Genomic DNA, 26,238 nt, shown 5'->3' on the forward strand with positions numbered 1-26,238 from the left:
TGAATGGGGGAAGTACGGGTGCTGCAGAAGTGGTGGGTTCCCAATTAGGATTGGCGAATGCTGCAGGAAGGACACTATGGGCACGACGGGCCTGTGTTTGGCGGGACACTACTTGTGCTTGCCACCTCACCAACTTGAACTGCACTTATGGGATTCACCACCTCACCGCGTGATACTGCAGTGCTGGTTTGACTAGGACCAGGGTGTACTAGGCCGCTGGTGCTTGCCAGTTCACCAGAAGGAAAAGCGGTGCTATTACTTCTCTGCTCCATATGAGGGACCTGCGGTTCTTGCACCTCAGCAACAGCAGAAGATCGGGGTCTGGTAACCTGACCTTGGCATCGACTCAACTCCGTCGTCAGAGCTATCTGTCATGGAGCCGCTGTCGTCTACAGGATCGTATTCTGAGCCTGAATCTGACAGATGAGTGACTTCCTCTTCACTATCTGTCATGCTCAGAAACGTGTAGGCCTCTTCACTACTGTACCTTCGATTTGCCATTTTGGGCTCTAAATTTAGTGATACAGTAGTGAGACTCACAGGTAAAAAAGCTCCTGACTGTTAGCGATTGTATCAAAATGCTACTAAAAAAACTGTTAGCGATCGCAGGGATCAGGCCTGACTCTGCGAACGCTGCAGTTATGTGTGTTTAGTGTTTTGTAAGTGACAGTGATCGATCGATACTGAACTTGGGTGGGCTGGACTGGGCCGAGCGGAGGGGCAAAACGCAGGTGCTAGCAGGTATCTGGGCTGATCCCACTAACACTGCATTTTTGGGAACCCTAAACTGCTGGGGACGCTAGTATAGATCTGATCAGATCAGATATTTATCCGTTCAGATACTATACCACTAAGGGAGGTGTATGCTGCGTGCATGGGTGTTAGCGGTACTGGCACTAACCTGATGCTGCCTGGGGCAATGCAGACCCTATCTGGCCCTGAAACCTAACTTATATGACCCGCCAGACGATCAGGGGGTTAAACCTTTATTAGGTAATAAATGGCGGGTGCCCTGACACTATAAAAAACAAACTAACTAACCAGCGTCACCCGTAATAATTATACAGTGATCACTGGTGAAAGGGTTAACTAGGGGGCAATCAGGGGGTTACAGCGATCAGAAAAACGATCCCTTAGTAACACTGGCGACGGGGGGTGATCAAGGGGTTAAACCTTTATTAGGGTGGTACCCTAGACCTAAAGGGGCCTACCACTAACTGCCCTACCACTTATAACAATCACAAATGACTGCAATAATCAGTAAAAAAAAAAAAAAAACTGCTATTGGTGTCACTGTGTCAGGGGGTGCAGGGGGGGTGATCGGGGGGTGATTGGAGGGTGAAAAGTGTGCCTGCGTGTTCTATTGTATGTGTAGTGTTGGTGCAAACTTACCTAATGTCATCTCTCCTCGGCGCCGGAATGAAAAGGCCGACACGAGGAGAGATGACATCACTTCCTCTGCCGCTGTTTACATTACAGCAGCAGAGCAAGATTCTCATTCACCAGGAACGATCGCGAGGGGGTGGCCATAAATCAGTGGCCTCCCCCTCAGCACGGATCACTTTGGAATGAAGCCGACCACCTCAGGCACCGGGGGGGGGGGGGGGAGGCAAGTCACATACCCATACGTGACTTTGCCTGCCCGTGCCATTCTGCCACAGTATATCTGCGTGAGGCGGTCGGCAAATGGTTAATTGTGTAGAAAAAAGTAATTACATACATGCCTCGAAACTATTTTCGTTTAACATTCCTTCTGGCTTTAGGAAACACTTAAAAAAGAAAAAAAAGAAAGAAACTGTAGTCAATCACAACTGTTTTTGCAGATCAAGCAGAGGAAAAAAATGTGGAATCACTCAATTCTGAGGAAAATATTATGGAATCACCATGTACTTTGCAGTTGTAAAACAAACATCTGTGTCAGATTACATTCTGAAAAATGTCATCATCACCAAACATCCTTTCAATTGATGGAATAAGAAAAGTGTCCCAAATATTAACGTGTGCATTTATTGAAGATTTAAGGACGGTCATCTCCCCCATACCTTTACCTGACATGCAACCCCATATTATTGAAGATTGTGGAAATTTGCATATTTTCTTCAGGCAGTCGTCTTCATACATTTCATTGGAACTGCACCAAACAAAAGTTCCAGCATCATCACTCTGTCCAATGCAGATTGGTGATTCATCACTGCATATCACTTTCATCCAGTCATCCGCAGTCCATGATTGATTTTCTTTAGCCCAATGTAACCTTGTTTTTTTCTGTTTAGGTGTTAATGATGTTTTTTGTTTGGCTTTTATGTATGTAAATTCCATTTCCTTTAGCAGATGTCTTATGCCCCGTACACACGGTCGGATTTTCCGATGGAAAATGTCCGATCGGAGCGTGTTGTCGGAAATTCCGACCATGTGTGGGCTCCATCGGACATTTTCCATCGGATTTTCCGACACACAAAGTTGGAGAGCAGGAGATAAAATTTTCCGACAACAAAATCCGTTGTCGGAAATTCCGATCGTGTGTACACAAATCCGACGGACAAAGTGCCACGCATGCTCAGAATAAATAAAGAGATGAAAGCTATTGGCCACTGCCCCGTTTATAGTCCCGACGTACGTGTTTTACATCACTGCGTTTAGAACGATCGGATTTTCCGACAACTTTGTGCGACCGTGTGTAGACAAAACAAGTTTGAGCCAACATCCGTCGGAAAAAATCCTAGGATTTTGTTGTCGGAATGTCCGAACAAAGTCTGACCGTCTGTACGGGGCATTACAGTTCGGTCATAGACATTGACTCCAGTTTCTGGCCATTTGTTCCTCATTTGTTTTGTTGTGAATTTTCTGTTTTCAAGGCTTTACATTTTCTATCTAGATGCTTTGATGTCTTCCTTGGTCTACCAGTACGCTTTCCTTTAACCGCTTGCCGACCGCCTCACATACATTTACGCCAGCAGAAGGGCTCGTACAGGCAAAATAATTTTCCTGTACGTTGCCCTTTAAGAGGCGGCCAGCGGGTGCGCGCGCGCCCGCGGCAAGCTCCGTGAGTTGGGTCGCGGGACCCGCGGACTCGATCGCCGCGGGCATACCCGCGATCGCCTCAGGGAGAGGACGAACGGGGAGATGTCGTTGTAAACAGCATCTCCCCGTTCTGCCTAGTGACAAGTGTCACTCGATCTCTGCTCCCTGTCATCGGAGCAGAGATCAGTGACGTCACACTCACAGCCCATCCCCCTGACAGTTAGTAATCACTCCCTAGTACTGATTTAACCCCTTCCCGCCCCCTAGTGTCATTTACACAGGAATCAATGCATTTTTATAGCACTGATTGCTGTATAAATGACAATGGTCCCAAAAATGTGTCAAAAATGTCCGATGTGTCCGCCATAATGTTGCAGTCACGATAAAAATCGCTGATCGCTTAACCACTAGGGGGCGGGGAGGGGTTAATATGTTTCCTAGGAAATGATTCTAACTGAAGGGGGAGGGGATGCACTAGGGGAGGAGACCGATCAGTGTTCCTCCGTTCTGGGAACACAGATCGCTCTCCTCAGAGCTGACAGGCTGTGGATCTGTGTGTTTACACACACAGGTCCACATGCCGGCCCGGTTAACAGGCAATCGCGGGTGCCCGGCGGACATCGCGGCCGCCGGGCACATGCACCGGGTCCCGAGGAACGCGGCGCGCGCGCCCCCTAGGCGGCCGGGAATCCCAGGACGTCATATGACGTCCACCCAGGATGGGAGATCCCATCTGTGGACGTCATATGACTATGGGCGGGTAGGGAAGTGGTTAAAAAAAAAATAAAAATGTAATAAAAATGCCAAAAAACTATCCTCTATTTTGTAAACGCTATAACTTTTGCGCAAACTGATCAATAATCGCTTATTGCGATTTTTTTTACCAAAAATATGTAGAAGAATACGTATCGGCCTAAACTGAGGAAAAAAATTGTTTTTTTATATATTTTTGGGGGATATTTATTATAGCAAAAAGTAAAAAATAATGCGTTTTTTTCAAAATTGTCGCTCTATTTTTGTTTATAGCGCAAAAAATAAAAACCATAGAGGTGATTAAATACCACCAAAAGAAAGCTCTATTTGTGGGAAAAAAAAGACGTAAATTTTGTTTGGGTGCAACGTCGCGTGACCGCGCAATTGTCAGTTAAAGCGACGCAGTGCCGAATCGCAAAAAGTGCTCTGGTCAGGAAGGGGGTAAATTCTTCCGGGGCTGAAGTGGTTAAAGTGGATGTAAACCCGAAATTTTTTATTTTTTTTTGCTGTCATAATGTAGAGTATAAGATTTCCTATCATTTGAGCCCAGTCTTACCCCAAAGACACAAAGAGTTAATCCAGCTCTGAGCAATCCTCTTTTATTGTTCAGTGAGATAAATCTTGACAAACAGAGAAAAACTTTGACAAATCTTCCCCCTTGCTATGAGTGATAGGTGATTTACATCTCGTGCACTAGCTTAAGACATGCATTGTTTTTAAATTCCTACCTCCACTCCTTTCTTCAGCAGCTCTGCAAGGATTGGCTGTTCCACACCTCAGCATGATTTGGCATGCTGAAGTCATGTGGTTACTTTCCTGTCTTTTCACTGGATGTTAGAGATCATAGCAGAAGTTCAGTGTAAGAAATTCACAGGAGAAAATGCATATTGACAAGGGGAGTGTAGAGGTGGGCGGGGAGTCTACTGACATCACGACTCCACCCACTGAGCTCCAGACAACAGACCCACCCACAGAATATGCAGTTTTTCAGATCTCATAACAGACAGAGGGGAGACATTTGACAGGTAAAGATACATGCAGGAGGCATGTATATCCTTATAGATAACCCCTATGGCAGTAGTTTAGAAAGGGTGACATTGGGTTTACATCCACTTTAACAACCTTCTCATTTGATTTGTACTAATGAAAACCATCATTAACACCTAAACAGAAAAAAACAGTTGGCTAAACAGGTTACAGTTGGCTAAAGAAAAGCAATCATGGACTTTGGATGACTGGATGAAAGTAATATTCAGCGATGAATCACCAATCTGCATTGGGCAAGGTCATGATGCTGGAACTTTTGTTTGGTGCCATTCCAATAAAATGTATGAAGACGACTGCCTGAAAAAAACATGCAAATTTTCACAATCATTGATGATATGGGGTAGCATGTCAGGTAAAGGTACAGAGGGAGATGGCAGTCATTAAATCTTCAATAAATGCACAAGTTTATATTGAGATTTTGGACACTTTTCTTATTCCATCAATTGAAAGGATGTTTGGGGATGATAAAATAATTTTTCAGGATGTAATCTGATGCAGATGTTTGTTTTAGAACTGCAAAGTACATGGTGATTCCATAATATTTTCATCAGAATTGAGTGATTCCATATTTTTCCCTCTGCTTGATCTGCAAAAACAGTTGCAATTGACTACAGTTTTCTTTCTTTTTCTTTTTTTAAAGCCAGAAGGTTGGAATGTTAAATGAAAATAGTTTTGATGCATGTCTGTGATTTTTTTTTTCTACACAATGAAATTGAATTGAATTGAATGACCATTTTCCAAGAGTGGTGATTCCATACTGTTTGCCAGGGGTTGTAGCATACATACTATCGATGATACACTAATAGGCCTGTAATTTCCATGAATATATCTCTGCCCTTTGTTGAATATCAGTACCATGTGGGCTTTTTGCCAATCAGCTGGTACCATTCATGTCAGTATGCTGTCCATACAGATTAGAAATAGTGGTCTGGCTATAACCTGACTGAGATCTTTGAGAACTCTCGGGTGTAAGCCATGTGGTCTTGGTGATTTATTTGTGTTAAGCTTTTATGTTCTTTTCTGGAGAGTACATCCTGTGACTTGTTACTAACAATACAGTTGTGGTTGTTATTCCCCTCCCTGTAAAAACTAAGCAGAAGTAAACATTTAGTACAGTTGCCTTTTCCTTGTCATCTGTAACCAACTTCTCTTCATCAACCTGTGGGACCAATGTGCTCTGACCTTGCTTTCTTACTGTTAATATATTTTAAAAAATTCTTGGGATTTTTTTTAATTCTCCTCCACTATGTGCCTTTCATAGTCTTTTTTAGCCACCCTGATTTTGTTCTTACACTTCTTGTTGCATTCCTTGTAGTGTTGAAATGCTGACAATGACCCTTCCGCTTTATACTTTTTTTTTCCTTTAATTTGACTTTTTACATTATGGTTTGCCACCCAGGTTTAATCATTATTCTTCTATATTTATTACCCATTGGAATGCACTCAGTGATACCTTTATGTAATATGTTCCTAAAGCACTCCCATTTTTCCTCCGTGTTCAGTGTTTCTAGGATTGGTCCCATTTAAAATCTTGTAGTATGGAGTGCAGTTTAGAAAAGTTGGCCCTTTTGAAATTTAGTGTTCTTGTATTACCCGTATGCCTCCTTTTCCTATGATTTATGCTGAATGTAATTATCCTGTGATCGCTAGTTCCCAAGTTGTCCCATATTTCCACATCCGCGACCAGATCTGTGTCATTCATAATTAATAGGTCTAGCAATGCATTCTTTCTAGTTGCCACCAATTGGGACATGGAGTTGTCCTGAAAGGCGTTTAAGAAATGTTAGGCTTTTATTGAGTGAGCTGTCCCATTTACCCAGTTAATATCTGGATAGTTGAAGTCCCCCATTATGATAGCATTGCTCTGCCTCACTGCCATTTGTAACTGTGGAGATCCAACCCCTCCTCTTCTTTCAGGTTGGGGGGGGGGCCTGTAACATATCCCCACTATTTTCCCACTTCTACCCACAAGGATTCCACCTCCCCTTGCTCCATTTGCAATGACATTCCTCTCTTCCACCAGTAAATAATTTTATTTTATATATATATATGTAAATAATTTTATTTTATATATATATATATATATATATATATATATATATATATATATATATATAAGCTGTGAAAAAGTATTTGCCCCCATTCTGATTTTACATTTTTTTTAAATTTTTAATGACTCAGATCATCAAACAGATTTTATTACTACACAAAGATAACACAAGTAAATACAAAATGCAGTTTTTAAATGATGGTTTCATTTATTAAGGCAACAAACTGTCCAAACCTGCCTGGCTTTATGTGAAAAAGTAATTGCCCCCTAAAACTAATAACTGGTTGTGCCATCCTTGGCGGCAACAACTGCACTCAAGAGTTTGCGATAACTGGCAGAGAAAATTGAGTACTGTCCGTGATACTTTTTTTATTTGCACTAACATACAATTTTTCAGGACAAGCTTTCGGGGTATGTCCCCTTCTTCAAGGTCCAAGCAGTACTGATTCACAAATTTTTAAGCAGAATGTTAAAGAAGGAAAAAAGAAAAAAAAAAAAAAAGAAAAAGAAAACCAAACACATACAAATCAATGGCAATAAAGATAGCAGCAGAGTTAGTGAGATAAGACAGAGGGAGAGCTAGGGAGGGGATGCAGGGGGGGATGCTGGTCACAGAGCGGTCGTAAAACTTTAGCATAATGTGTAAGGAAACCAATATCTAAATTCAGGCCATTATTCTTCGTGTCAAAAAGAAGTATCATTCTTAGTTCAAACGTTTTCCTTTCCTGGATAGTTCTGAAATTCCCTTTAAGAACTAAGACATTGAGGTCTTCTATAGTGTGGTCCGATTGTGAGAAATGATGTCCCACAGGTGTGCAGAAACTGTCTTCTTTATGTTCTTTGATGGTATGTCTGTGCAAATTCATCCTCGCTTGCAACTTCTGTCCTGTTTCACCAACATAAGATCCTTTGCTGCACCGTTTGCATTGGATGAGGTACACAACATTACTTGAGGTACAGCTGTAAGATCCCATGATATTAAAGGTCCCATTTGTGTTTGTAACACTTTTGGATAGATTTATCTGGTTGCATAGTTTGCAGCGCTTTTTATTGCAGGGTTTGCTACCATTATTTGTGACTTCATAATCAGAGTGAAGTTTCCTGCTGATTAGTTTGTGTCTGAGGTTGGGTGGTTGTCTGAAAGCCAATAATGGGGGTTGTTGGAATATTCCTTTCAGAGTTTCATCCTCTGTTATAATGGGTTGTAAGTCTTTGATTATCTTTTTGATCCCTTCAAGTGCTGGGTTGTATGTGGTGACTAGAGGTACTCGGTTATTTGTTTTTTTCTCTGTGTATTGGAGGAGATTTTCTCTTCGGGTTTTCAAGGCTGTGTTTATGCTGTTGTTGATGGTTTTGTCTTTGTAACCTTTCTTATGGAAGGAGTCTGCCAGTGTTCTGAGATGTTTATCTCTGTCTTCTGGGTCTGAACAAATTCGGTGGTATCTGATGGCCTGGCTGTGTATGATGGCCCGTTTAGTACCCCAACACACTAAACGGGCCATCATACACAGCCAGGCCATCAGATACCACCGAATTTGTTCAGACCCAGAAGACAGAGATAAACATCTCAGAACACTGGCAGACTCCTTCCATAAGAAAGGTTACAAAGACAAAACCATCAACAACAGCATAAACACAGCCTTGAAAACCCGAAGAGAAAATCTCCTCCAATACACAGAGAAAAAAACAAATAACCGAGTACCTCTAGTCACCACATACAACCCAGCACTTGAAGGGATCAAAAAGATAATCAAAGACTTACAACCCATTATAACAGAGGATGAAACTCTGAAAGGAATATTCCAACAACCCCCATTATTGGCTTTCAGACAACCACCCAACCTCAGACACAAACTAATCAGCAGGAAACTTCACTCTGATTATGAAGTCACAAATAATGGTAGCAAACCCTGCAATAAAAAGCGCTGCAAACTATGCAACCAGATAAATCTATCCAAAAGTGTTACAAACACAAATGGGACCTTTTAATATCATGGGATCTTACAGCTGTACCTCAAGTAATGTTGTGTACCTCATCCAATGCAAACGGTGCAGCAAAGGATCTTATGTTGGTGAAACAGGACAGAAGTTGCAAGCGAGGATGAATTTGCACAGACATACCATCAAAGAACATAAAGAAGACAGTTTCTGCACACCTGTGGGACATCATTTCTCACAATCGGACCACACTATAGAAGACCTCAATGTCTTAGTTCTTAAAGGGAATTTCAGAACTATCCAGGAAAGGAAAACGTTTGAACTAAGAATGATACTTCTTTTTGACACGAAGAATAATGGCCTGAATTTAGATATTGGTTTCCTTACACATTATGCTAAAGTTTTACGACCGCTCTGTGACCAGCATCCCCCCCTGCATCCCCTCCCTAGCTCTCCCTCTGTCTTATCTCACTAACTCTGCTGCTATCTTTATTGCCATTGATTTGTATGTGTTTGGTTTTCTTTTTTTTTTTTTTTTTTTTTTCTTTTTTCCTTCTTTAACATTCTGCTTAAAAATTTGTGAATCAGTACTGCTTGGACCTTGAAGAAGGGGACATACCCCGAAAGCTTGTCCTGAAAAATTGTATGTTAGTGCAAATAAAAAAAGTATCACGATAACTGGCAATGAGTCTTTCACATGTGGAGCAATTTTGGCCCACTCTTCTTTGCAGAGTTGTTTTAATTCAGCCATATTGGAGGGTTTTACAGCATGAACGGCCTGTGTAAGGTCATGATACACAGCATCTCATTTGGATTTAACTCCGGGCTTTGACTAGGCCACTCCAAAACCTAAATTTTGCTCTGTCTGAACCATTTGGAGGTGGACTTGCTGTTGTGTTTCGGATCATTGTCCTGCTTCATAACCCAAGTGCACTTGAGCATGAGGTCACAAACTGATGGCCGGACATTCTTCTTTAGGATTTTCTGGTCATGCCATCACGCTACCACCACCATGTCTGACTGTTGGTATGATGTTCTTGTTATGAAATGCTGTATTAGTTTTATGCCAGATGTATGGATTTGAATCTCCCGGGCGGCCACTGTAACAAAGTCCTGCTTCCTAGACCGGCTCGCGGTTCCTATGATACATGTCACACTGATTCAATTTCACTGCATTGGATCAGTGTTCTGTCTATCTCACAGGAGCCTGCCTAGGAGACGGGACTGTGTTACAGTGCTGTCGGGTATTTCAGACCAAAGCTCGCATGGTGTGTGTGCAGTAGTGACTCTAGGAACAATATATAGGGGGGCACATAAGATACCAGTCAAAACCAGGGAGACACTAATAATTTTCGCACTGGTGTCAGCGGACACACTATTAAACCCCAACTCTGGTCTCAGCAGACGCACTAATAACCCTCAACACTTGTCTCAGCGGATGCATTATTAACCCCCAACACTGGTCTTAGCGGATGCATTATTAACCCTCAGCACTGGTCTCAGCAGACATACTATTAACCCCCAGCACTGGTGTCAGCGGATGCATTATTAACCCCCAGCACTGGTCTCAGCAGACGCACTATTAACCGCTTCACTGATCTCAGCGGATGCACTATTAACCCCCATCATTGGTCCCAGTGGACGTACTATTAACCCCCCCATCACTGGTTTCAGCGGACGTACAATTAACTCCCAACACTGGTCTCAGCGGACGCACTATTGACCCCCAACACTGGTCTCAGCAGATGCACTATTAACCCCCAGCACTGGTCTCAGCGGACGCACTATTAACCCCCATCACTGGTTTCAGCGGACGCACAATTAACCCCCAACACTGGTCTCAGAGGATGCACTATTAACCCCCAACACTGGTCTCAGCAGACGCACTATTAACCCCCAATACTGGTCTCAGCGGACGCACTATTAACCCCCAACACTGGTCTCAGCGGACGCACTTGTAACCCCCATCACTGGTCTCAGCGGATGCACTATTAACCCCCAACACTGGTCTCAGCGGACGCTCTATTAACCCCCAACACTGGTCTCAGTGGATGCACTATTAACCCCCAACACTGGCCTCAGTGGATGCACTATTGACCTCCATCACTGGTTTCAGCGGACACACTATTAACCCCCATCACTGGTCTCAGTGGACGCACTATTAACCCCCAACACTGGTCTCAGTGGACGTACTAATAACCCCTAACACTGGTTTCAGCAGACACGCTATTAACCCCCAACACTGGTCTCAGTGGACACATCATTAACCCCCAACACTGGTGTCAGCGGAACACTATTAACCCCCAACACTGGTCTCAGCGGATGCACTATTAACCCCCAACACTGGTGTCAGCAGATGCACTATTAACCCCCATCACTGGTTTCAGCGGATGCACTATTAACCCCCATCACTGGTCTCAGCGGACGCATTGTTAACCTCCAACACTGGTCTCAGCGGACGCACTATTAACCCCCATCACTGGTCTCAGCGAACGCATTATTAACCCCCAACACTGGTCTCAGCGGACGCACTATTATCCACTTCACTGATCTCAATGGATGCACTATTAACCCCCATCACTGGTCCCAGTAGATGCACTATTAACCCCCATCACTTGTCCCAGTGGACGCACTATTAACCCCCCCATCACTGGTTTCAGCGGACGCACTATTAACCCCCAACACTGGTGTCAGTGGACACACTATTAACCCCCATCACTGGTCTCGGCGGACGCACTATTAACCCCCAACAGTGGTCTCAGCGGACGCACTATTAACCCCCTTCACTGGTGTCAGCAGATGCACTATTAACCCCCAACACTGGTGTCAGCAGATGCACTATTAACCCCCATCACTAGTCTCAGCGGACGCACTATTACTCCCAACACTGGTCTCAGCCTATGCACTATTAACCCCCAACACTGGTCTCAGTGGACGCACTATTAACCTTCCACACTGGTTTCAGCGGACGCTTTATTAACCCCCATCACTGGTCTCAGCAGACGCACTATTAACCCCCAACACTGGTCTCAATGGACTGTTAACCCCCAACACTGGTCTCAGCGAACGCACTATTAAACCCCAACATTGGTCTCAGCGGATGCACTATTAACCCCCAACACTGGTCTCAGCGGACGCACTATTAACCCCCATCACGGGTCTCAGCGTACACACTATTAACCCTCAACACTGGTGTCAGTGGATGCATTATTAACCCCCAACACTGGTCTCAGCAGATGCACTATTAACCCCCAACATTACCTCCTACACTCCACACTTCACAAATACCCCCCACTTCACAAATTACCCCCCCACTTCACAAATACACTCTTCACAAATGTCAACCCCAGTCACCCCACTAGGGACTTTGCTCAGCCTCTGTGTGATGGCTCACTCACCTCTCCTCCTGACAGTCAGCTGGTGGCCTGATTTTCTGCCTCCCGAGTCTTCTCCTCCTGTCAGCTCCGCCACGATCTCCCACCCTGAGTGGGCCGGACAGGCACAGCCCCTGAGGGATCTTATCTCTCGCTCATCAGTGCCTAGGTGGGCAGGGAGATGGGCAGATCCTCCCTCCGCTTGGTTCTCTCTATGCTCTCCTGTAATATGCGCGTTGGGCTTCAGCAACATGTGTGGGAGAGGACACAGGCGACAGAGAAAGCTCCCAGCCTCTGCATGCTGCCACATGTGACCCCTCTGGCCCCCAGTGGGGCACAAGTGGGGGCAAGGAATAAACCTGCTCTCCCCTAGTGATGCCACTGTGTGTGTGTGTGACAGAGACAAGGCCAAGGAGAGGAGGAGGGAGGGGAGAACTCTGGTGCTTGGTCGCCCCCACCTCTGCGGCGCCTCGGTTATTTGGGCATATTGTAACCAGGCTTTTTTGTGGAACTTGTATAGTAAAGGCTTCTTTCTGGCAACTTGACCATGCAGCTCTTTTTTGTTCAAGTATCATCGTATTGTGCTCCTTAAAAACAACCACACCATCTTTTTCCAGAGCAGCCTGTATTACTCCTGAGGTTACCTGTGGGTTTTTCTTTGCATTAGTCATATTTTCAATATCAATGCCAAAATGTCACAAATTATGCCAGGGTATGCAAACTTTGGAGCACAACTGTACATTTATTCCTTTTAGATCAATTTATTGCTAAGAATGTATTATTTTAACAATAGTGGTTAGTGTCAGTAGTACTATCATTATTACTATTAATAATAATATGAGTCTTATAATTACGCTATTATCTAGTCGTATAATTATGCTATTATTTTATTTTTTTTTTTTATTTCTTAACTTTTTTTTTACATGGTTTTTTTTTTTTTTAATTTCATTTTACTACTGTACAATTTTTTCTCTTTTTATTAGTTTAACATTTTACTCATAATGTATAATTATAATAATAGTGATTGGCTGATTTCAATTATGACCCAGTGGAGGGGATGTTAACTGACACCTCGCTGCTGTGCTATCTTTTGGGTGTAAGCTGATCATAAGCATCCAGGGAAGATTGGATGTGCAAGCAGAATCCTAATATTCAAAGGTACTCCTAGGTCTGACTTAAAACAGGAATGAGTGGGTTGCCTATGCATTCATATTTATGTTGTGGAGCAAGGCAGAGGAATCTGCATACATACATTTAGAATGTGGAGATTTTTATGATTGTCAGCCGAGTTTGGCCAGATTGAATTTTTTTTTTCCAAAAGTGACTGTTAATATTTTTTGTGATTAGAGATAGATGTTTAAAGTGAACAAGGGCTAGGCTAAAAATGAGTCCCTAGCTAGGTCCTTTAGTAATCCAGCTTTGTGGTTGATTTACTAAAGGACTGGGGAAACTGTTCACATAACAGATGAAGTTGGGCAGCTCAACAGAAACCATCCTACATTCGGGCCGTGTGTGCAGCAGCCTGTCCAACGGGCCTGCTGGAAAAACAGCAGTCGATCGGCTGACTGGTGTATTCTGGCAAGGGGGGGTGTCCCCCCCTGCCAGAAAACAATAGCTTAGCCAGAAGATTGTTGTACTAACATTGCATAGTTAGTACAGTGAGCTTCTCACGAGCTACTCAGTTCATTTTTGTTCAGCCCGCTGGGTTGAATGAAAAAAAAATCTGTCAGTGTGTACCAGGCTTACCTCTAGAATCAACAGAGTGTAATGAATATAACAGCCCAATCTAATTATTATTACTAGTCACTTTTTTACCTTTCATGCTAATCCCATTAGGTGATACATCAACCTTTGTACTGTCTACCATGCACATATCTACATTCTTAAAGTGGTTGTAAACCCTAAAAAACCTAAAAAAAATAGCATACCAGCTCATTATGAATTACTTACCTGAGATCGAAGCCCCTAATCGCATGGATGTTTGTGTTGAATTATCTATTAATGTTTGAAAATTGCACAAGCTTTGTGGAATATTTGCAATACACAGGCTTATTGGAGCACTTTTACCTATTTATTCATTCATTGAAATTTATTGCACATTAACGTATAGTATAGTATTAATAGTTATTAATAGATTTTGTATATGTTAAGCACAATATCACTTTATTAATATTTTAGTGGAAATTTCTTATTTTTTATTTTGATAAGCGCAGCGTGTGTACAATTTGGTTTAACTATTTTGCATGGTTATGAGACATGCGTAACGTTAGCAGCTGATCATTTGCAAAGATATACTATTTTGGAGACCAGATTTGGTCAATTACCTGGAGGCTCAAAGGACTACAAATTAGTCTTCATAGTGTCTATTTCCTCTATGTGCCATTGATGCCCTTATATACATAAACAAAATATTTCTTCTGTAAATATGTGCACAGCACAAATAGTGACATCTGCTGGGTGAGCATGAAAATTCAGTTAAGTACAGGTTATAATCCAATAATGTGCTGATAGTCTTTAAAACACTGAAGCTGATTTGATTAGGGGCAAAGAACATAAATTGGCAGTTTAGACTTAGTAATTAAAAAATATATATGCAGTATTTACTCAGCAGTGTAAAATCAGTGATTCTGTTGTCATTTAGTTAAATATTGAACACTTTAACAGACAGAAGTGTTACAAATCTATTTATAGCAAACCCATAGGCAAATGTGGATATTACGTCTTAAATAAGTGCATAGAATCTTGTGACAGGCTTTGGTGGCTAAAAAATGTATTTCCTTAGGTCACTATTTCTTCATGAACTTACATAGCCAGATCCAATTTATAAATCATTGTAATGATGTCACTGTTTTCTTATTCTCACTAGCAGAATCCACCAACCGAATCACTACTGCATCTATTTATTCAGAATCTTCATCTGAAGATACCTTGACCAGTAATGATATTGACAGTATCAAAATACTAAAAATATAAATATTGATTTAGCCTCACTTTTTTTTTTAGATCCTACTACTGCACAAACAGCCACTACAGACTATGTTTCAGAAGATGACATTACAGTAGATCCAGCAGATGATATAACAACAGATGATTATATCAGTAGTGAAAGTCCAACTGCTGGAAATACAGATAATGAAACAACTACAGTTATAGCAACCACCAGCGTAGCTAATGAAGAAACTTCAACTAGTGGTGGCATATTTGATACAAGTACCAGCCCAGCAGAGTTGACCATAAGCATGGGATCTGACATAATTACCAGTTCAACAGAAGAACCATCCACAGCTAATGAAACATCTGGTGAAACTACCAGTGTAACAGAAGTATCAGTTACAATCTATGGCACGTCTGGTACTAGCACATCAGAGGAGATGACAACACGGGAAACATCTGACTTAACTACAACTGAAGTATCATTCACAACTGATGATACCACAAATGTAGGTACCAGAACGAAAGAGCCAGCTACAACTGGTGACACAAATTACATAACTACCAGCATAGCACAAGTAGCTTCTACAGCTAGTGACACACCTGATGTAAGTAGCAGCACAGTAGAGGAGCCAAAAACAACTGGTGACACCTCTGATAAATCTACCCTCACTGCAGGAGTATCAACCACAACCAGTGACACATCTGTCTTAACTACCACAAATGATTACACATCTGTTACTTCCAGCTCAGTCAATGAACCAACTACATCTGCTGATACAGCTGACAAGTCTTCCAGTACCACAGGGAGTATAACCTCTGGCAACATCATTGCCACATCTGAACTAGAACAAAAGACAACAGAAGAAAGAACAACTCCTTTTATAAAAACCAGCATACCACATGAACTCAGTACTACTGAAGAAAGGCCTACAACAGCTAGTATCACCACAAATGCTGACATCAACACCAGTAGCAGTGAAGTAAAAACTACAGCAGAAATACTATTAACAACATCACAAAGCACTGTTGAGCAGACCTCTGGCCTGATAAATCCTACTACTCAGCCTGAAGTTATCACCACTGGAAACAGAACTACAGAGGCAATTATCACTGGAGAGACCAGTGTTAGCGCTGGACCTCAGATAACTACTACTAGGTCTGCAATTACAGTTACAAGTCAAACTCCTCAAACCAGTACTTCTGAAGAAAGAACAAGTAAATCTGAGCTTGAGTCCAGCACACCTGAAACACCTTCTGAAGTTGTTACTCTCACCAGCACACAATCTCAGACAAGCACAACTGGCACCATTATTAGTACCGCTTCTGTGCCGAGTTCAGCTCAATCTATTCAATCTCAAGAAACCACTACACCCACTACCAGTACTATTAAACCTACTTCAACCATATTAACCACTAGTACTACAACCCCTGAGTACACAACTACACAAACCTCTGTGGGGATTATAAATACTACTGTGACAACATACACACCTATGACAACCACCAATGGACTAATTTCTACTTTAGGCACTAGATACACAAGTATAACTACAGCTTCTTTGCCTTTAATGTCTACATCACCCTTGATAAATTCCACAACTCTGGCCATAACAACACAAGGTGAGTATGCCGTTTTTTAATATGACTTGAAAAATACAGTACTTTTAACATTAAAGATGAATTTCAGGCTGATATAAAGACACAAAAAAAATCCAATCCTTTATTATTAATAATATATTAATAAATGCATTTTATTGCAACTAGTGTAAGTACTTGAATCAGCCTTCTGCAACCCCCTTTACAACAGAGTTTAGACAGGGAGAGGGAGAAGCAGCATATGGAACCAATCATTTGTTATAGTGCTCATGTGTTAAAAAGGGGAAAGCTCATAGGGGGAGAGAGCAGAATGAGGGAGAAAGAGAGATAAGTTCATCAATCTGTTGCATTTCTCCTTCATTAGCCAGCCACTGGGTGGGGGGAACATGACCAGTTAAGTGTTAATTAACTGGTCTTCTACCCTGCTATGGCTGTGTACATCTTACAACTAGTTGGGCAGAACTACAAATCCCTTGACAGGCAACAAAGCTCCCTTTATTGTATTTCGTTATCTGTGTATTTATCAGTTTGCCCAGAGTTTAGCTTTACAATGACACTAATAAGGGAATAATACCCCCTATTCTTCAAAAATAATCCATACATAGCCACTACTATATGACCCTGTAACCTGTTTTTTATGACATCAATTCTAATGCCCTGTACACACGATCGGAATTTCCGTCAGAAAAAACTTGGATGGTTTTTCCGATGGAATTCCGCTCAAGCTTGCCTTGCATACACACGGTCAACATACAACAATAGTGTTGCATACAACACTACGACGACCCGAGAAAATGAAGTTCAATGCTTCTGAGCATGCGTTGAATTGTTTCTGAGCATGCATGATTTTTTGCGCATCCGAATTACATACAGACAAACGCATTTTCGGATAGGAATTTTTTCCGACCGAAAAATAGAGAACCTGCTCCCAATCTTTCGCTGGCTGGAATTCTGCCAGCAAAAGTCCGATGGAGCATACACACGGTCGCAATTTCCGACCAAAAGCTCTCATCGGACTTTTGCTGGCGGAATTTCAACTCGTGTTTACGGGACATTACTGTGTTTTTCTTCCTCTTAGAACAGTCCTCTGTTTCCCTCTGTTTTCCTTTAGTTTGAAATGAGCAGTGCACTTTAGTTATGATCATGTGCACTTCTCTACAAATCCCACACTCAATAGTTTCTAGTCCATCTCAAGCATGAGAGAGTGGCCATCTTCTTACATTTAGGGGGACCTTAGACAACAAACGTAGCCCCCCTGTAACAGGATGTCAAATTACAGTAGAAGCAAAAAGAAAAAAAAAAGATTTTGGAGATTTGAAGGAGGCTGAGTGCAATAGAGCGTACTTGGATATATTTTTTTAAAACCAGAGTTTAGTGTCAAAGATATGAAAAAATATTTGAAGCACTCCAGAACTGCTTGTGTTTATTAATTATTACAAAAGACTGCATACAGTCATGTCTCCACCCAAAAACCATCCTTCCTTGATGCATTTTACCACTGCTGGCTTGCTCACCGCTATCCTTGTAACTAAATGCTCTTAAGTTGATGTGTTGAATGGATTTTGTAGCACATTGCATTATTTATTATTATTAGTTTTTATTTTATTTTTTACAGCAGAAGCCAAAATATGTTTTTTTCCCCTAAAGCATTTAGCAGCACATTGTTCTGTTTTAGACCAACCTACATAAATACAGCCTGTTGGTGTGAAGTAGGACAATTGGACTCAAGGCAGTTTGTCTTGTCCTTTCATTGGGGCTGCATTGACCCATGCAGACCAACAAAGCACAATGCAAGTGGTGTGAATGGTCTATCTTAGGGCCAGGAGTCTCCTCATCCTCTGACTAGTTATATACAAGCAATATTAACTGATTTCCAGTTAGTAATTCTAGAATTCATTTTAGCCTCCATTAGACTTGTTAATGGCTAAAATTACTTATTCCATAAAACAATAGACTATATTTAGCTTTGCAGCCAATGTAATAACCAACATTTTCTGAATTCCTCTCAATCTGTACAGACAATTTTTACTTTGTTACGCATCTAATAAATTGACCTAATGTTTTCTAATGCTTCTTTCAAATAGCAATTATTGTTTGCAACCTGCTATGTATCAACGGTGAATGCTACATCAATCCTGAAACTACAAACCCTGTGTGCCGTTGTAACAGTGGCTTTACACCAGACTCATCACAACCTGATAGGATGTGCACTGGTAAGTTATATAACATAAACATATTACTCCTCACGGGACATGGGTTTTTTATTCATGGCTATATATTACATGCAGGCAAAGCAAGACTGTACTTTTTACAGGACTGTTTGTGGGGCGCATATTTTTATAATTGTTTACGGTAATTGTAATAATTGTTTATTCTATATCTGTATTTTTTTTGTTGTTGTTATTATTAAGAATAGATGAGATTGGTTTAAATTGTGTCATGGAATAAGAATAACCACTGTATAGAGATGGCTGAAACAAATGTCCACCTCCTTTTTGAAGTCAAATAAGGGTGGCCTGGCCTGTAGATGATTTGTGCAGAATGGTTTGCCTGTATGTAGCAAATGTATACGAGTGACCTACCATTATTATTATAGTATTCAATCCAAAACGGTCATGTCTTACAGATATCGATGAATGTAGCGGAAAGCCATGTGAACAGATCTGCTCCAACACAATTGGTTCATATTCATGCTCCTGTCAAGATGGGTACTCTAATAACCCAAGCAACACAAATCAGTGCATCTGTAAGAATTACATTTTATTTCAATTTTCACTATACAAAAAAGTCATGAATTTGTTAAGATAGGTTGCTATTGATGTTTGATGGTACTTAAAGAGTAACTTCACTTTTGTTAAGAAAAAAACATTTTCCTCTGGGTGATCTATGTACATAGCATGGATTTTAACAAACTTTGTTGCAGAGTCCTACTTTTTGTTAACCTACTTTTTCCTATCCATGTGCAAAGTAAATGTGAATGGGAGCGACTGTATAATTATCAATCAGCTGCTTGTAGGGTTGTAATGAGGAAAGTAGCAGGGTCTGAATCCCTTTAGAAATTACTAACCCTTTAGAAGTATCTCACCAAAACTAAAATGCTTGCTGCAGAGGATGCGAGGATGCACAAAATCTGACTTGTATCTTAGTGCAAACTTCTGGAAAAGTCAGTGAGCCAATCACGCAAGTAGGAAATCACATTTCTGGGGGTGTTCTGTACACCATCTCAGTGAACGCCTCCAGGTTGCCATATTGCATTGCATTTTACGGAAAATACCGTGCTGAAGATTGAAAAGGAAAGGTAATTTTTAATACTGTTATTACAATATGGTTTGTATTATTTTTTTTTATAGGCAATATTTTACCCTTTATATACATTATTTTCTAAGTTGTTTTGATGGATGTTTATTTTTCACATTAAAGTTTTATTGAAATTGTTATAGTACAAAATTTAAAAAACAGAGAAAATATTGAAATACCGGTAACTGCTACAACAAGCCAGTTCAATGTGAAACCATAATGGATGTACCTAATGGGGTTGATTCATTAAAAGAGAAGTAAATGTTCACTACGTGAAGTAAATGCTCAATTAGCTTAGCAAAAAAGATGCAGCAGTGTTCACTTCGAATACTCATTCGTGTAAGGTTAATAGCAAACCCCCCCCCAAAAAAAAAAAAAAGATTTTTCCCTGCTTGTATTTGTGTGATCAAAGTAAACACATCTTCACTGCTGACCTAAGGGAACATTTAGGCAAGATTTACATTGTTTAGACATTTGGAAAACAAACAAATTTGTTTTGCTTTGTTTTGATTGGTTATTTAAATCTTTTTGTTTTGTTTTAGTTAGTAAATTTGTTACATTTCTTTAATTTGTTTTCAGAATTCATTCATTTTCATTGTTTCCTAATTCAATTCGAATTTTCCTAATTCAGTCAATTGAATTCCACTTGACTGAATTTGTATCGGCATTCGAATTCGTATTCTATTTGAAATTAAAATTTTGGAAGACGCTTATATTCTTTCTATTTTATTCTATTCTATTCTAGTCTATTGTTTTTTCTATTCTATTCCATTCTACTCTTTTCTATTCTATTCTTTTCTATTCTATTCCTTTATTTTCTATTCAATTTTATTCTATTCTTGTTTTAGAATTCGATTAAAATTTTGGCCGAATTTTGTTTTGTTATTTTGTATTTGTTTAAATTTGTTATTATTGTACTGTAATTCAGAAATTCGGATACATCTGAATTTCCAAATAACAAAAAGTTTGGCCGAATTTCGATTCTGAATAAAACAAACCGCACATATCTAACACTGTTCTGTGTGCTTTGCAGCATGCATGGCGTGTGCAGGTAAGTTTGCACTCTTAGGATAGTTTTCCTTGTCCTTTCACATTAAGCTGCAGCACATACATGTGAACCAGACATATAGGATATTAGATTTCTACTATAATTCACTTTCTTGCAGCCAAATGCAGGAGTTTTTCTGTATGAAAACAGACAAGTGTGAAAACTGACTCTTCTTCATCGGATGCACTACTGCAAAGCATAGAAAGTTGCCGCATTTCAAAACATTCCAAGCAGGGGTAGAGTTGTTCTTAATTTATCTATAATCTGATTAATCCCGTTCTGGAATGTGGTAGGGAGTGAAATGCGTTAGAAGGGGGGAGACTCGCAGGGGTGCCTGTTGTATATCTTAACCACTTGCCGATCATGTAACGCATATGAGAAGCAATAAAGAGGGCGGGCTTTAACGCCCACATGCCTCACATATGTGTCCATGGACTGCAGAGATTTCTGTACTGGGAGAGTGCTTGTTGCACGCTCCCAGCACAGTGATTGAGTTGTTAAAGACAGCTCTCGGTCCATACTCATGATTGGGAGTAAATCTACTTGCTTGGGATGTTTTTGAGTGTGGTTGCTTTCTTTGCTACAAGAGCATTTACTTTGCAAAGGGGAAATTCTCTACTCTTTTCCTAAATCAACACCTATGTGTATACGGGGTGTGGCAAGGAATTTTCCAGAAAGGATCAAGATAATCAAGAGCCTATGATTCACAAGAAACGTGGGACGATAACTCCCAGCCTCTTAATGCAGTAATGCCAGCAAACAAAATGGCTGAGCAAGTGCATTTTACCAAAACCTTTTTTTTGTGCAACAATTTTCCCCTTATCATCATCCCATAATTATTGGTATTCTATAGCTTTGAGCTGTACTAAATTGTTTTCATCATCGCTGAATTACAGCCATGTGATCTGAGAGCTAAGAGCCCTATCATTTGTGCGTCTGTTTAATTTCACTACACTACAATTGCGTATTTTGCAAAATGTTGCTTTAATCCATCCTTTCTACGCTTCAACTTTGTAGAATTTATTTTCGTTTTAGGCAGTATTAAATGTAATATATTACAGCTTATCAATCATTAGATGTGGTGGCTGTATCCGTTTTCTTTTGTTTGGCTTTTCTCTGTTTTCACCTGGTGATCTGGCCAGTAATACTTCTCCTGTATTAGAGTGTCTCCACTTTGGATGAAGGAGCACAGGGGCTCCTTTGGACAGCAGCATTGTCGGTGTTAAATTGTCTCTCTCATCACTGTATCTGATACATTTGCTGGAAAGCTTGTTCTTTTAAAAAACGAAATACTTACTGGCTGGATCACCAGATGAAAATAGAAGAAAGAAAGCCTAAAAAGGAAAACTAATGCAGCCATCATATAAAAAAATGTATACATTGCAATATAATAAATGCTTGCTTTTGGAGTTTTTGATATCGCCTAAAAAAAAAAAGCTCCAATTGATTGTAAAATGAACATCTGTCAGCAAAAGTTATTCTTTCCTGTGTCAAGAGAAAGTGTTATTTTTTTTATCAGAAAAAAAATGTTACTGATAAAGTAATGTGAAGTTGTTGTTTTTACTTATTCTTTCATGACACTTGGGTCTATTCACACCAGCTGTTATGTTACAATGCAGTGGCTGGTATGCAGTGTGATTTGGCATAATTACTGCAGAGCTGATGTGCTGATTGCGGCGCATCGCATTGTTCACTTTTTTTTTAACAAAATGTATTATTATGTTGCGCAGTGACATCACATTAAGTTCTATTGGCTGCTGCATGGTGGGGGCAGTGGATTGCCTCGCAAACTGCTCTCACGAACTGGGCTGATGAAAGAATTTAAACTTCAGTTGTTAGGTGGAGGCGGGATAGGCTTCCCTGAAAAGATGAGTTTTCAGGGATCACCTAAAAGTGGACAGATTTGGAGTTAGCCATAGATAGTGAAGTAGGGAGTGACATAGGATTGGAGAGGCTCTCTAGAAGTCCTGGGGACATGCATGGGAGAAGGAGACAAGGGAGCTAGAGAGCAGGAGGTCTTGGGAGGAGCAGAGAGGCCAGTTTGGGCGATATATCGAGACATGATTGGTGATGTAGCTTGGAACATTGAGAGGTTGGTAAGGTGTGTGAGTCTGGCAGCGTTCATGATAGACAGAAAAGGAGAGCCTGCAGTAGAGGTAAGAAGAGAGACAAGGGAGCTAGAAAGCTTTGTTAACATTGTGATCATGTGGACGCATAGCAATAACAGGATCACCAGGCCACTAGTACTGGGATTTGCATTCTGCTGTGTCCATGCAGAACAACCCTAAACCGGAACAGGCTGGATCATGTACATGTACATGATCCAGCCCGTCCATAGTAAAAGTACTGTGGGTGGTCAGCAAATGGTTAAAGCAATATGCATGAAAAAATAAAAAACAGACACAATTTGGGGAGAGTTAATAGTATAAACCCAAATGATGCCACTGCAAGATAGGGAAAAGTATCTATGGGGTTGATTTACTAAAACTGGAGAATGCTAAATCTGGTGCTGCTCTCCATAGAAGCCAATCAGCTCCCAGATTTTTTTTTTGTCAAAGCCTAAATGAAGTTAGAAGCTGATTGGCTACCATGCACAGCTGCACCAAATGTTGCACTCTCCAATTTTAAATAAACCTCTATGTGCCCTATAGCCCTTCTTTTTGCATCACATTTAAGTTTTCCAGACTGTTTTGCTTCCGCCTATCTAGCAAGGTTACTTTGCGGTATAAGCAAGGAAACTCAGACCTCTGCCGTGTGTAAGTGTGCTTTTACTACACAAAAATGTTGTACATACAAAACTATTATAATATTAGGACTACACTACACGACTGACAGATATCTATGACAAGCAAAATGCCTAGCAAATAAACAGCCTATGGTCTGTAACAGTAGAAATACAATTAAAGGTTACTTAGCTCCAGTAACTGTGTTCATGATCTCCATTGACGACGAGGCTTCTGGAGATCAGGCACCTTCTTGTTCGCTTATTACAGATGACTGTCTTTTGGTGTTAATTCATGTTGAGTGGCCTGTGTTTAAGGCATCATAGATCCTTTTATATGTCAGCTTGTTCACAATGGTTACAAACTTGATTACCTTAACAACCAACTAACCTACATCTCGGTAGCTTCTGTTTGAAAGGCACTCTCTTACCTGTTTACTGTCGCTATAGAAACAATAGACTGTTCTCAAACTGCCAACGGAATACAACAATGGTATCTATGTTCCCATTGTATCCAAAAGCATTTGTTTGAGAAGTGTCTACTCAAGCCAAACCTGACAGTAATCTGATTTCTATGACCAACTACTATTGTAATATTGTCCCATATAATATTATGTCTGATTAATATAAAAAAAATCATATTTTAACAAATGCAACACACAGACCAATTTACCAAGAGCAATTGGAAAAAGACACATGTGCATCTGAATGCAAACAGTTGATCTGCTAAAGCATGCATTCAGGACCATTGTGTAACTTGTAAATGAGACACAGGCATGTCCTGTTTAGCAACCCACAATTGTTAGGGATTTAATAAAGTGCACATTTTCATAGTATATACAATGGAATGTGCTTCACCCCAAGTAATACATCCATATACAAAATACTGTGACACTATGCTCTGGTTGACTGGGTCTATGGGTACATCTGTGAAACACCTAACTTACAATATTCTTAGTAAACCAGGACTATTGAATATGTGTAAAAATCATTCATAATAAAACTTAGTGACAGGGAAACCTCAAGGGCTCAACTACCTAGCAGCCTTGTCACCAGTTCATGTCAGGTAGAATCACAGTGAATGAATTTAATTAAAAAAGTCAGGTGTATTATGTATTATACTCTTAGAAGTACTGTATTTGTAACCACATGATTGAAATAAATAGCACTATCCACCTTTTGTACTTTTTAAAAATTATGTCACTGTATCAATACCCAAAGCTATTTTTTAGTTTTGGAGGGGTAAGATTAGAACCCTTGTCAGGTTTTACTGCTATCCAGGGCTTCGTTAGAGGGATTTTCCCCTCACTTTCTGTTCTGGGGATGATTTTTAACCAGGGGGAAAGTGAAGGAAAATCTGCAACAGGGAAACAGACAACACAAAAAAAGCTTACAAAGGTTCTAGCATTGCCTTACTGTTTGTGATGCTGTAGGGAGATTTTCCCTCACTTCCTGTTCTGGGAACAACCAGACAGGAAGTGAAGGAAATTTCTCAGACAGCAGTAAGATATGCTTTCATAATATTCTCTGTGGAGACCACCATGTACTCTTTTCACCATTTTACCACAGCAATGCATTTTGAATATTTTATCCAGATAGTCGGATCCTGCGATTAAAGAAAAAAAATAGCATTCAGAAAGGACTTACTTAATAGTTTAAACCACATAAAATGTGAAACACTGTATTTGTCTCTACCCAAGCCTCTCCAATCTACTTTAGGTCTTTGGTAGCACTATTTATTAAATTACCATACAGTATACCAATCATGTGCAATTCATATGCAAGTGATGGGAAGAGGTGTAGGGGCATAGCAGACAAACACTTTTGTGTTTAATCTGTAGCTGAAGAATCAGACTCTGACAAAGTAAGATAAAGCTAAAAAAAGTGGGCATAAATACATATTTCATACATTAGCCTGAACATTTATGATTCTTCTATAAGCCTGTGTATAAGGCTGCTTTCACACTGGGGTGGTAGGGGGCGTTGGCGGTAAAACAGCGCTATTTATAGCGCTGCTTTACCACGGTATTCGGCCGCTAGCGGTGCGGTTTTAACCCCCCGCTGGCGGCTGAAAAAAAGGGTTAAAACCGCTCGTATAGCGCAGCTATAGCCGCGGTATTGCCGCGGTATAGCCGCGCTGTCCCATTGATTTCAATGGACAGGAGCAGTTTAGGAGCGGTGAATACACCGCTCCTTCACCGCTCCAAAGATGCGGCTGTCAGGAGTTTTTTTCTTCTCCTGTCAGCGCACCGCAACAGCAGCGGCTGTTTTGGGTTGGTTTGCAGGCGCTATTTTTAGCGCAATAACGCCTGCAAACCGCCCCAGTGTGAAAGGGGTCTTAAGGTGCACTGGTCCTCTATTGGCTTATATTATCTGCACTGTGCTTGAATATTCATAAATGACAGTTACAGGAGTGTTTGCATTATTCAAGCATCCATGTTGTCTGTCAATAGAGATG

At 40.8% G+C, this 26,238-nt stretch overlaps 1 protein-coding gene across 1 annotated transcript in view; it reads left to right on the top strand.

Annotated features, from left to right (window-relative positions):
* The window catches only part of MUC4 (mucin 4, cell surface associated), a 245,720-nt gene that overhangs the window by 6,678 nt on the left and 212,804 nt on the right, over nt 1-26,238 (top strand). The window contains exons 2-4 of the mRNA XM_073626452.1: nt 15,187-16,737; nt 18,798-18,926; nt 19,340-19,459. Of these exons, the coding sequence (XP_073482553.1) occupies nt 15,187-16,737; nt 18,798-18,926; nt 19,340-19,459 (1,800 nt within the window). The remainder of the gene's footprint in view (nt 1-15,186; nt 16,738-18,797; nt 18,927-19,339; nt 19,460-26,238) is intronic.

The sequence above is a fragment of the Aquarana catesbeiana genome, linkage group LG04 (assembly GCF_042186555.1).
Source record: "Aquarana catesbeiana isolate 2022-GZ linkage group LG04, ASM4218655v1, whole genome shotgun sequence".
NCBI lineage: Eukaryota > Metazoa > Chordata > Amphibia > Anura > Ranidae > Aquarana > Aquarana catesbeiana.